The sequence below is a fragment of the Ostrea edulis genome, chromosome 10 (genome assembly GCF_947568905.1).
Source record: "Ostrea edulis chromosome 10, xbOstEdul1.1, whole genome shotgun sequence".
In the NCBI taxonomy this organism is placed as follows: Eukaryota; Metazoa; Mollusca; class Bivalvia; order Ostreida; family Ostreidae; genus Ostrea; species Ostrea edulis.
The window spans coordinates 42049090-42061106 of NC_079173.1; the positions used below are offsets into that span (position 1 = coordinate 42049090).

The 12017-nt window shown below is 38.6% G+C and overlaps 1 protein-coding gene across 3 annotated transcripts in view; it reads left to right on the forward strand.

Moving 5' to 3' along the window:
* The window catches only part of LOC125666117 (fibroblast growth factor receptor 3-like), a 32663-nt gene extending 26918 nt beyond the window's left edge, over window positions 1-5745 (forward strand). For all 3 annotated transcript variants that reach the window (XM_048899222.2, XM_048899223.2, XM_048899224.2), the window contains exons 9-10: window positions 1568-1703; window positions 5440-5745. In XM_048899222.2, the coding sequence (XP_048755179.2) occupies window positions 1568-1703; window positions 5440-5630 (327 nt within the window). In that variant the 3' untranslated portion in view covers window positions 5631-5745. The remainder of the gene's footprint in view (window positions 1-1567; window positions 1704-5439) is intronic.
* The last annotated feature ends 6272 nt before the right edge of the window (window positions 5746-12017 follow it).

Sequence of the window (12017 nt, forward strand, 5' to 3'; positions counted from 1 at the left end):
TGTCTGTTGGTTTTGTCTTGTGTTGTATCTGTTGGTTGTGTCCTGTTCTGTATATGTTGGTTGTGTTCTGTGTTGTATCTGTTGGCTGTGTCCTGTGTTGTATTTGTTGGCTGTGTCCTGTGTTATGTCTGTTGGTTTTGTCCTGTGTTGTACTTATTGGTTTTGTCCTGTGTTGTGTCTGTTGGTTGTGTCCTGTGTTCTATCTGTTGGTTGTGTCCTGTGTTGTATATGTTGGTTGTGTCCTGTGTTGTATCTGTTGGCTGTGTCCTGTGTTGTATAACGTGGTTTTGTCCTGTGTTGTATCTGTTGTTTGTGTCCTGTGTTGTATCTGTTGGTTGTGTCCTGTGTTATATCTGTTGGTTGTGTCCTGTGTTGTATCTGTTGGTTTTGTCCTGTGTTGTATCTGTTGGCTGTGTCCTGTGTTGTATAACGTGGTTTTGTCCTGTGTTGTATCTGTTGTTTGTGTTCTGTGTTATATCTGTTGTTTGTGGCCTGTGTTGTATATGTTGGTTGTGTCCTGTGTTATATCTGTTGTTTGTGACCTGTGTTGTATCTGTTGTTTGTGACCTGTGTTGTATCTGTTGGTTGTGTCCTGTGTTGTAGATGTTGGTTTTGTCCTGTGTTGTATCTGTTGGCTGTGTCCTGTGTTGTATAACGTGGTTTTGTCCTGTGTTGTATCTGTTGTTTGTGTCCTGTGTTATATCTGTTGTTTGTGGCCTGTGTTGTATATGTTGGTTGTGTCCTGTGTTATATCTGTTGTTTGTGGCCTGTGTTGTATATGTTGGTTGTGTCCTGTGTTATATCTGTTGTTTGTGGCCTGTGTTGTATATGTTGGTTGTGTGGTGTCTGTTGGTTGTGTTCTGTGTTATATATCTTGGTCGTGCCCTGTGTTGTATCTGTGTTTCCTGTGTAACATCTTTTGGTTGTGTCTTGTGTTACATCGCTTGGTTGTGTGTAATCATGGAATCCACTCACTTAATAAAAATGTATGTGTTCTTTAAATTAAACTTTTACACGTTATTGATTGTCGATTCTCGACTTGTATCACAAATGCAACCGAACACTACAAGAGATTGTAACGAGGAATACACTTTAATTAGCTGAGAGCATGATCTTTGATTTTTTTTAACCTCTTAACAGTAAAGAAGAATGAAAACGCTAAAATGTGAAGATAACGAACATTGACCAATCTCATAACTCCTATAAGCAATACAAAGTAGAGAGTTGTGGGAACTCCTAGGTAGAGCAGAAGTGGGATCAGGCGCCTAGGAGGAGTAAGCATCCCCTGTCGACCTGTCACACCCACTGTGAGCCCTATATCTCATGGGCATGATTTTGTTGTTGTTCTATGTCATATATTTGATGTTCAGTGTTGGAGTATACCACTTAGTAAAGAGATCGATGACCTCTCTCTCTCTCTCCTGAAGCAGAGCAAGAACGATTTGGTGTAAATTCTTCATGATAAAGCAACAAACATGATCATCTTTATTCTAAATAACAAAACAAACGCAATGATTACATTGGCGAACGAATGAAGATTAAGGAATTATGTATTCTCTCATTGCAGCAATCCTCCTTCAACGTGACCAGGCCTGAAATATTGTACATAAGAAACGTGACTTATGAGGATGCTGGGTGGTATACCTGTTTAGTGACCACCTCCATGGGGCGAGCCTACCAAAGTGCCCGGCTGACCGTTGAAGGTGAGTATATGTTCGCTCATGCTTGAACAGACAATATAGAAAGGATAAATATATCATCTGTAGGTACAAAATAACTAAAAAGATCACAGATATCCATATATGTTGTCTGTTCTGGTTTATCTGTTTTTCACTATCATTTTCTGTATGATTGTTGTTTAATTAACAATTGATAACATCAACTATTTTTTCTCACCTTGATCATTCTCTCTCTGCATATCGGTGCCCTTTCATTTTCCAATATCTTTATTAGATGTGGCTGTCAGTGGCTACCTCTAATTCCCATGAAAAACTATACCTGTACACAAAAAATAGCATAAATCAGTACTAATTAGCCACCACATTGTCCTGATAACTGTACAAATTCCACAGCTGACTATCTGCTGGGTAAGTGTTTAATGACATTCCACCCGAATAACCGATACCACTAGCGACATGTTGAATGGGTGACTAACTAGATTGTATTTAACCCCAAACAATTAAACTGCAGTCATGCTATCGAAAGTCTTCTAAGAATTGTCTCAACCCAGCAGGCATATCAACGTTGAAAAAATGTGGAATTAAAGTTGGTTTGCAACGTTGATTTGACGTTGAAATTTGGTTGGATTTGAAAATTACAATGACGTTGAATTGACAACAAGTGATCATTCCATTGATGTGATTAAGAAAATAATTAGATATATACTTGCCTTTGCATACAAGTGGTCTCTAGCGTCAGTTCCAAGCAAAATGTTCAGCTTATTCTTCTGCATAAATAAACATCTCTGCAAAAAAAACCCGCATATATATAAAGAAACCTTTCTACTTAGGAGATGAATTCCAACAAACAAAGATATGAAATGCGGCATGCGGGTAATCATCAAAATGTATTCATGCATAGTAAGTGCTCTGGGATTTCACATAAGGAATAATGAGGATATACAGAAAAACGTTATTACAATTCAACATTTTCAATAGTCAAGCTCAGAAATTCTAAAGACAAAGGGGTCTTTGTTATTTTTCGGTTTTGAAATTTTAACTGAACATATTAGCAGATTACAACATTTATGATCGAAGGTTCTAAATTCAAAAGGATCTGCATTGCATTTGTTCTCGCGAGAGCTAACATAATTGGTAAGGAAATCGTAATATGGTACAATGACAATCTCATCACTTGATTTCAATCCAAATGAAGTTTATACAAATAACCGATTCATTGTATATATTTTTCACATGGAAATTAACTTAAATTAATATTAATAAACTCAATTTCTAATTCATAAATAAAATCATACTATGGGATTTAACCATGCAACACTTCAAGTTAAAATCAAAATTAATGGTAGACCCCCCCCCCCCTTTGTTAGGAAAACCTGGATCCGCCTCTGTTTTAGGAAAAGGGGCCCCTCTGATTCGATGCCGTAACCGTCTAAATCAAGACCCTTAATGACAGCGCCCATTAATTATCTACATCGCCATTTTCAATATATTGGTAATGGAATTTTATAACTTGAATCTCGGTCTTGACAATATTAAGCTAAATTTTCTGGAAAATTGCTCATTTAGATATGAAAATGACACATATTGAATACTGTGGAAATAAGGGCACACGAGGAATATATATTATATCGCCTTCCATTGGTCTGACTGGATATCCTCTTATAGTGTTCTACGCTTCCATTGGTCTGATTGGATATCCTCTTATTGTGTTCTACGCTTCCATTGGTTTGATTGGATATCCTCTTACTGTGTTCTACGTTTCCATTGGTCTAATTGGATATCCTCTTATCGTGTTTTACGCTTCCACTGGTCTGATTGGATATCCTCTCATCGTGTTCTACGCTTCCATTGGTCTGATTGGATATCCTCTTATCGTGTTCTACGCTTCCATTGGTCTGATTGGATATCCTCTTATTCCGTTCTACGCTTCCATTGGTCTGATTGGATATCCTCATATTGTGTTCTACGCTTCCATTGGTCTGATTGGATATCCTCTTATCGTGTTCTACGCTTCCATTGGTCTGATTGGATATCCTCTTATTGTGTTCTACGTTTCCATTGGTCTGATTGGATATCCTCTTATTGTGTTTTACGCTTCCATTGGTTTGATTGGATATCCTCTTATTGTGTTTTACGCTTCCATTGGTCTGATTGGATATCCTCTCATCGTGTTCTACGCTCGACAGTCATGCCATGACACGATCCAGGCTAGTAGAAAGTCGTCCTATAAATATATACGGTATATTCGGACTCTTTCAAGCAATTGAGACAATACATATTTACCTTACCTTAAATCTATACAATTGGATCTTGTACTTCACCCAGCACCTGTCGCGTGGAGATCCAGGTGAGAACAGAATCTCAGTACCCCTTGCATAACGTAAGAGAGGCTAAATGGGGCGGTCCTTTGGATGAAACCGCAAAAACCGAGGTCCAATGCCCAAGCAAGTGGGGCACGATAAAGATTCCTCCCTGCTTAAAGGACTTTACAAGCACCAAGCGTAGGCCTAAATTTTGCAGCCCTTAACCGGTAATGGTGACGTCTCCATATGAGATAAACATTCTCGAGCGGGACAATACAACATACAATCAGCACCACGTGTAGCTAGCTCAGTAACAGACACACATAATCATATAGTGGTTTGTTTGCATTGGAATTTTTCGGCGGTATAAAAAAACGTGGACGGATGTATAGGCATGACATCAGACGGCAATTAACTAAATCTATATCAGTCTTTACTATTATAAAGTCGAACATACTTTTCTCGTCCTGAACAACATTTTACACAGTTTTGTGGAATTTGACTAGTGGCGTAGCTTCCATTGAGGCAACCGAGGCAACTGCCTCGGTAAAAAAAAAAAACACCTTTTACGTTGTTAAAATGTCGATAGCTTCTGGGGGCGCAGCACTCCAGACCTCCTGCCTCGGTAATATTCGAACCCAAGCTACGCCTATGTTGACAGTGAGACGGTAACATTTGTAGGGGAGGTCAGACATCGCTAGGGGTAGAGGTAGATCAGGTGGGCGTTTCAACAATACACAAATAATACATGCACATCATTGTACTCTAATGAGTATTCTAACAGCACGACGTAATTCAATATATTATACCAAAAGTCATCAGTAAACGTTGTTTCAACGTTGATGCAACGTCGCGAAGTCGTAATCTTCAATGATTGAAATTCGAATGTTATTTCAACGTTGACACAACGTTCCAAAATCAATAAATTTTCAACATGGGGAAAATGGACGTCGAATCAACGTTGATAGAAGGTTGGTAAACGTCACGACCAAAATTCAATTACTGTTCAACGTTGATATAACGTGATGTGCCTGCTGGGAAGACGTGGTTTAGGATTCTTAGGATGGTTCTCAGACATATCTTAGAAAGGTTATAGAAGCTCTATTAGGACTGTCCTAGCTAGGCTAGACTTGAGATTTTCTTGGTATAATTCTTAACAGTTGTGGCTTTACAGACCAATGGACTATACTATTAGTGAATTAAAAATTAATTGCTTTAATGCCTTTTTAAGTTGTTTAGGGATATACTCTTACAAGCTGATATTATAAAATTTTATCTTCAAAAGTCAATTTCTTGAACAACACACACAGATGTGTGTGTTTGTATATGTGTATGTCTTGTTCAATGCCCATTATAAGATTTAGCAAAATTAAGGATAAAGTTTTAAAACTTTAGTTTTTCACATGAAAACTGAAAGGTGAAAGATCTTTTGAAATGAACCTTCTTTTTTTTTTTAGAAAACCTGTCTACAAGTGGTCAAGTCGGAGAAATTAATCCACCCAAAGAGGAAGCCGATGATGACTGCTCGGAAAAATTAGTGAACATTCAAAGCGAGCGACTGTTTGTTGAAAAGGAAAGACTTGAAATCGAGAAAAAGCGACTGGAAATCGAGAGTCAGAGATTAGAAATTGAAAAACAGAAACTTTAAACTTCACAACAGCATCAAACAGTATACATGTATCTGTCTCAATTAACAATTCAATACGTGTCCCAAGTAGTAGTTGACATCAAAGCACGAATTGAATAAAAGATTTAAAGCATTACATCCGACTTATTTGAAAAATGATGTTGAAAAGCTTGATAGCATTGTAAATGTGAGTTCTAATAGTTCTAATGGATATATTCGATGTGTACGTGGATCCAGTTTGAAATTTTGCGCCTCTGTGCATAACACCGCGCACATTGCCATTTACATTCTCCATGCATTGTGACGTCACTGTAATTGTTTCAAGCTAGCGCGATTCACATAATTTGCCTCAAATCCAAATCCGTTCATATCGACGATGAACAGCTCAAAAACTTAAATGAACATGCAAACTTTACAGAAGCAATTTATTTCATTATGCAAGCAATATACATATGTATGTCATTTCAAACCATATATCACATAAATTCTTCATCAAAAATTATTTATAGAATTTCCGTACTTTTTATCCATGAATCCGTGACTAAATAAATCTGTCCGTGACTCTTCAGTGTTTTGTGTGCAATTTCAGTGATTCCTTGATTGTCTGCGTTTTGTCAACCTCCCGAGCATATGCCACGAATCAGATTGTCATAGGTACAGTATGTACAACAGAATAAGATAATCTACGCTCTTTTGTTATTAAAATATTTCTTGTGAATATACTTTACATCATGAACATTTTTTATCAATATCAATCTCTTTATTACCCTATAAACAGTTAACGATTCCCGACATGCACAGGAAGTGAATATCTCAGAATTGATGATATCTGTTTTAAACCAGCCACGGAAAAAGCATTAAATTATATTAAAAAACGTTCGGCCACTCATTACAACAACACGGAAAAATGACTAAAACTTGTATCAATCAACAACAACCAAAGTACTTTGATTTTGAGCATAGTTATGATTGTAAATCAAGTATGATTTTTAATATACTACTGTAACCAGACTAAGTAACTTGATAGATTCAGGGGAAAGGTTACAGGGTTGTAAATCATTTTGTTATAGTAAAAGGGGAGCGACCATGCAATGTAGCTCTTTCAAACTCTTGAGACACCCCTAGTGCATTACGTATATAGTTCCGTGAGAAGTTTTAGAATCCTTTGACAGTTTAAAACAAGATGTGTTTGTGAAACACAAATGCCCCCGATAATGGCCAATTCCAAAGATGCCCAAGGTCACAAGGACAAATATCTTGTAACAAGAAATGCTCATGAATTGTGCAATATGAAAGCTTTAATGTTTACCATTTAGAAGTTATGACCAATGTAAAAAAAAAAATTAAAAGTGGGTGGAATGTCATGGTCAAAAGGTTTAGTACCCACGGAAAGGTCTTGTCACAAGGAATAATCATGTGAAATATCAAAGCTCTATCACGTACTGTTCAAAAGTTATTAGCAAGGTTAAAGTTTCAGACAGAATTACAAAATGACAGGCATGACAAAAACAACATGCCCCCCGATATTCGATCTCGGGGACATAAAAAGTTTTATAATTAGCCGTATGTGTAATTATCATATGCTGTAACTAGATCTTCACTGGCCCATCCTCCCGGAAAAATCTCCGACCAATTTAGTATATACCTATACCCAATGACTAGGAGGGCAATAGCGAGTTTATTGTCACCCACCAGAGAGAAACTATATTCCCCAAGGCAGATAGTCGGCTTATCGCCCTCTTTTGATATAGAGCAAATAAGCTGAAGTATGAAAATGTCTGAGATTGCAATTGTCAATAAACATGTACATATGTGCCACGTGTTACCTACACATACATGTATGTATTTACATTCAATTCAAGTACCAGAAATGTCAGAATTCCCGTATTGAAATAAATTGATATTACTCTTAACTCATTGAAATGTTTCATTAAGGGGTACAATTCTATTTGGTTTCTGAGAGTGTTCATCAGAAAAATGTTATAAATGAAGAATGATAGATGAAGTACTCGTGATATCCTATGTTGAAACTGTCCGATAAGTACGTTTACGTGGACTCTTATCAATACATTATTCAGACATTTGAAATTTTCATTTATTTAGAAAGGTTCACATTACATACATACAAATCAGTTGACTCTGCATGAAAGGATATCAAGTGTTCCCAAAATCTGGCGGAACGATTTCTTTCTTATGGAAAAAGGATTTATTCTGATTTGGCAGAATAAAATACCTATTCTGCTTTGGTATAATAAATTACCTATTCAATGGGTAGGAGGGCGATAGCGTGTTTATTGTCAGCCGAAAAAGAAACTATTCCTCATGCTCAGCCTCTAGTCTGTCTTTGGGAATATGTTCTCTCGCGCGGGTGACAATAAACTCACTATCCCCCTCCTAACCATTGGATATAGCTATATACTAAATTGGTCGGACATTTTCCCAGAGGGTTGTGCCATTGGAGACCGAGATATAGTTACATCATATGATGCCTATATATACGGCTAATCATAAAATGTGTTTTTTTAAATTGTCAAATGATTTTACAACTTCTCTGTCTCATGCACCTCTATACATACTGCACTAGGGGTGTCCCCAGACCTCTATACTACTACACTAGGGGTGTCCCCAGACCACTATACTACTACACTAGGGGTGTCCCCAGACCTCTATACTACTACATTAGGGGTGTCCCCAGACCTCTATACTACTACACTAGGGGTGTCCCCAGACCTCTATACTACTACACTATGGGTGTCCCCATACCTCTATACTACTACACTAGGGGTGTCCCCAGACCTCTATACTACTACACTAGGGGTGTCCCCAGACCTCTATACATACTACACTAGGGGTGTCCCCAGACCTCTATACTACTACACTAGGGGTGTCCCCAGACCTCTATACTACTACACTAGGGGTTTCCCCAGACTTCTATACTACTACACTAGGGGTGTCCCCAGACCTCTATACTACTACACTAGGGGTGTCCCCAGACCTCTATACTACTACACTAGGGGTGTCCCCAGACCTCTATACTACTACACTAGGGGTGTCCCCAGACCTCTATACTACTACACTAAGGGTGTTCCCAGACCTCTATACTACTACACTAGGGGTGTCCCCAGACCTCTATACGCACTACACTAGCGGTGTCCCCAGACCTCTATACTACTACACTAGGGGTGTCCCCAGACCTCTATACTACTACACTAGGGGTGTCCCCAGACCTCTATACTACTACACTAGGGGTGTCCCCAGACCTCTATACTACTACACTAGGGGTGTCCTCAGACCTCTATACTACTACACTAGGGGTGTCCCCAGACCTCTATACTACTACACTAGGGGTGTCTCCAGACCTCTATACTTCTACACTAGGGGTGTCCCCAGACCTCTATACTACTACACTAGGGGTGTCCCCAGACCTCTATACTACTACACTAGGGGTGTCCCCAGACCTCTATACATACTACACTAGGGGTGTCCCCAGACCTCTATACTACTACACTAGGGGTGTCCGCAGACCTCTATACTACTACACTAGGGGTGTCCCCAGACCTCTATACGTCTACACTAGGGGTGTCCCCAGACCTCTATACTACTACACTAGGGGTGTCCCCAGACCTCTATACATACTACACTAGGGGTGTCCCCAGACCTCTATACTACTACACTAGGGGTGTCCCCAGACCTCTATACATACTACACTAGGGGTGTCCCCAGACCTCTATACTACTACACTAGGGGTGTCCGCAGAGTTTGATTACATTACATGCTCTCTCCTTTTTTATTAAAATAAAAATTATATACAACCCCGTACCTTTCCCTCTGGATCCATCAACTCACCTAGCCTGGTTACAGCAGTATATAAAAACCATATTTGATTCACTGTGCTCAAAATCAATGTTCTTCGGTTGTTGTTGATTGATACGGGTTTTAGTCATTTTCCGTGTCATTTGACTGCATGGTCGAGGAGTTTTCAAATGTAATTTTACACCTTCATCGTCAGTCTCGAGCTAATCGCATCTGGTACATATCCTTAATCGTTAATTGTTTATAGAGGTATCATATATATAAATATTAACAAGAATACTCGTGCTATAGGCCTAAACTAAATTCAGAAGCTAAATTCTAATAATAAAAGAGCACAGGTGCTTGAGGACAGGAACCCCCCCCCCCCCCCCCCCCCGATATAGACCCCCAGGCCTTTTCGACTTTTTTTCCCCATAAATCATCTTTTTATAACACATTTGTAATCTAACCTATACCATCGATCCGAAAAATTACCTAAAATAAACGTTTTATAAAATTCCGTAACACACTCTATATATAGAGTGGGTTACGAATTTTTATAAAACGTTTATTTTAGGTAATTTTTTCGGATCGATGGTATAGGTTAGATTACAAATATGTTATCAAAAGATGATTTATGGGGGGGGGGAAGTCGAAAAAGCCCGGGGGTCTATATCGGGGGGGGGGGGGGGGGGGGGTCCCTGTCCTCAAGCACCTGTGTAAAAGAGTGGAGATTTTTTTTTTCATTTCTTTGTACATACCTATGAATGAATCTTGACTTTGTTTATGGAGATACAACAACTCACTTTCTTTAACCCAACATATATCATTGGTGATATCTTGTATAACCACAGAGCCATAGAAAAATCATTCGCCATTTTTCAAAGTGGCGACGGTTTACTTGTACGTTTCCATTACGAAAAGAGCGATAACTCTACAGAAAATACGAGTTATCCACTGATTTTTGACCGAGTTATCTGTATCTTTGGTGAATGTAAACAAGCAGAATTTTACCATGGGTTGAAAATCTAGTGAACTGAGTGAGGAAGATAAACATCTTATCGTAAATCTTTAAAGCGAGAATCACAAAACTTCAGAAATCGTTAGACTGTTGAGTATTAGTGAATATACCGTTAGATCTGTTTAGAACAAAATTATTTAACGAGGAAATGTGGAACAACTTTTACTAGTTGGTTAACTTACATTTATCGTACAGCCCTGAGGGATGAAAATTAGGTTATGCAGGCGGTCTAAAGCAATAGATACGGAACATTATACTGAGTTGAAATGAACGAAATTGTCCCACAGAAACTGTCCATAAATGTACAGTCGAGAGATATTTTGTATTGCTTATAACAGTTACATTGATGAGATTGATCAGGGTTCGTTATCTACACCTTTCATAAAACAGATATCAAAGAAAAGTCGTACATAAGGCATGGCTATTCGTGAAGTTAATCGGAAAATACGTTAATCTTGGTGTTTAGGGCATCGACGACTGATAGTAGTACGCTGTTGGCAGTATGTAATATTTTCTGACAAAGGTCAAGTTGCTATTAGGATAGCCACAGGGGTTTTCTGTGGAGAAAAGCAAATGGGGCGTATCTACCCCAATGCGTGTGCCCTCCTCGTAAACGTCGGGTTGCAGTTATGTTGCGGGGATGCATCACTTATGAGGGTGTAGGGACGCTGTGTCTTCTCCATGGTAACATAACCAAGGTATATTGACATACTTGACGAATATTTGTGACTAGTTATAGTGAGACATTTTCTCAATAATCATTACCTTTTTCAAGATGACAACGCATCGATTACTTGTGAATGCAAACAAAGAACAACATCCCCTCCATCACATGGTTGGCGCAGTCACTGGACATCAATAAAATTGAAAATATTTGGTTGAAAATAAAACGTTCACTTCAAACCACGGCCAGAGACATCACCAACCGAGAACTTGTTAACACTATTCTTGACATATGGCAAATCATCACTCCTGAGTATGTAAAAAAAACATACCTATGAATTCTCTATCGGATTCAGGCTGTAGTAAGATCCAAAGGTCAACTCACAAAATATGAAGAAAAGTAAGATCTCGCCATTTTCGTCAGACTCAATGGTTTACACCTCTGTTCCAGAAACTTTCCAGAAATGAAAAGTTTAATTCAAGTCCAGCAAGCTTACGTTTGGAAACACTTTCTAAGGTTACCTATGGATCATGGTTTGGAAACTATTTTAAGTCTCATTCCACTTTTAATCTTGACAACTGAAAATTCGAAGACACCGCTGGCAAAAGGATTCAGGAATGTTCTCTTCCAATTTCCTAGAATTCAGACTATCTCTCTTTTCTTCAGATTCAGACTCTTCACTGGCTTCCAGCTCTGTTCCAAATTCCTGAACCTCCTCAAAACTCGAAGTTTCCGTGATTGCCTCATCTCTGTCAGGATTATCTGAAGTTTTAAAAGAACAAGGCAGGTGATCAATCAGTAAAGACGGACTTGTGAAAAACTCCTGTATAATTCCTTGTAAAACTCAGAACTCATCCCCGTGTCAGCACTACCGTATGAACAAACACAAGGACACTTTATATAACATAAATCTACATTAGAGTGATACTTT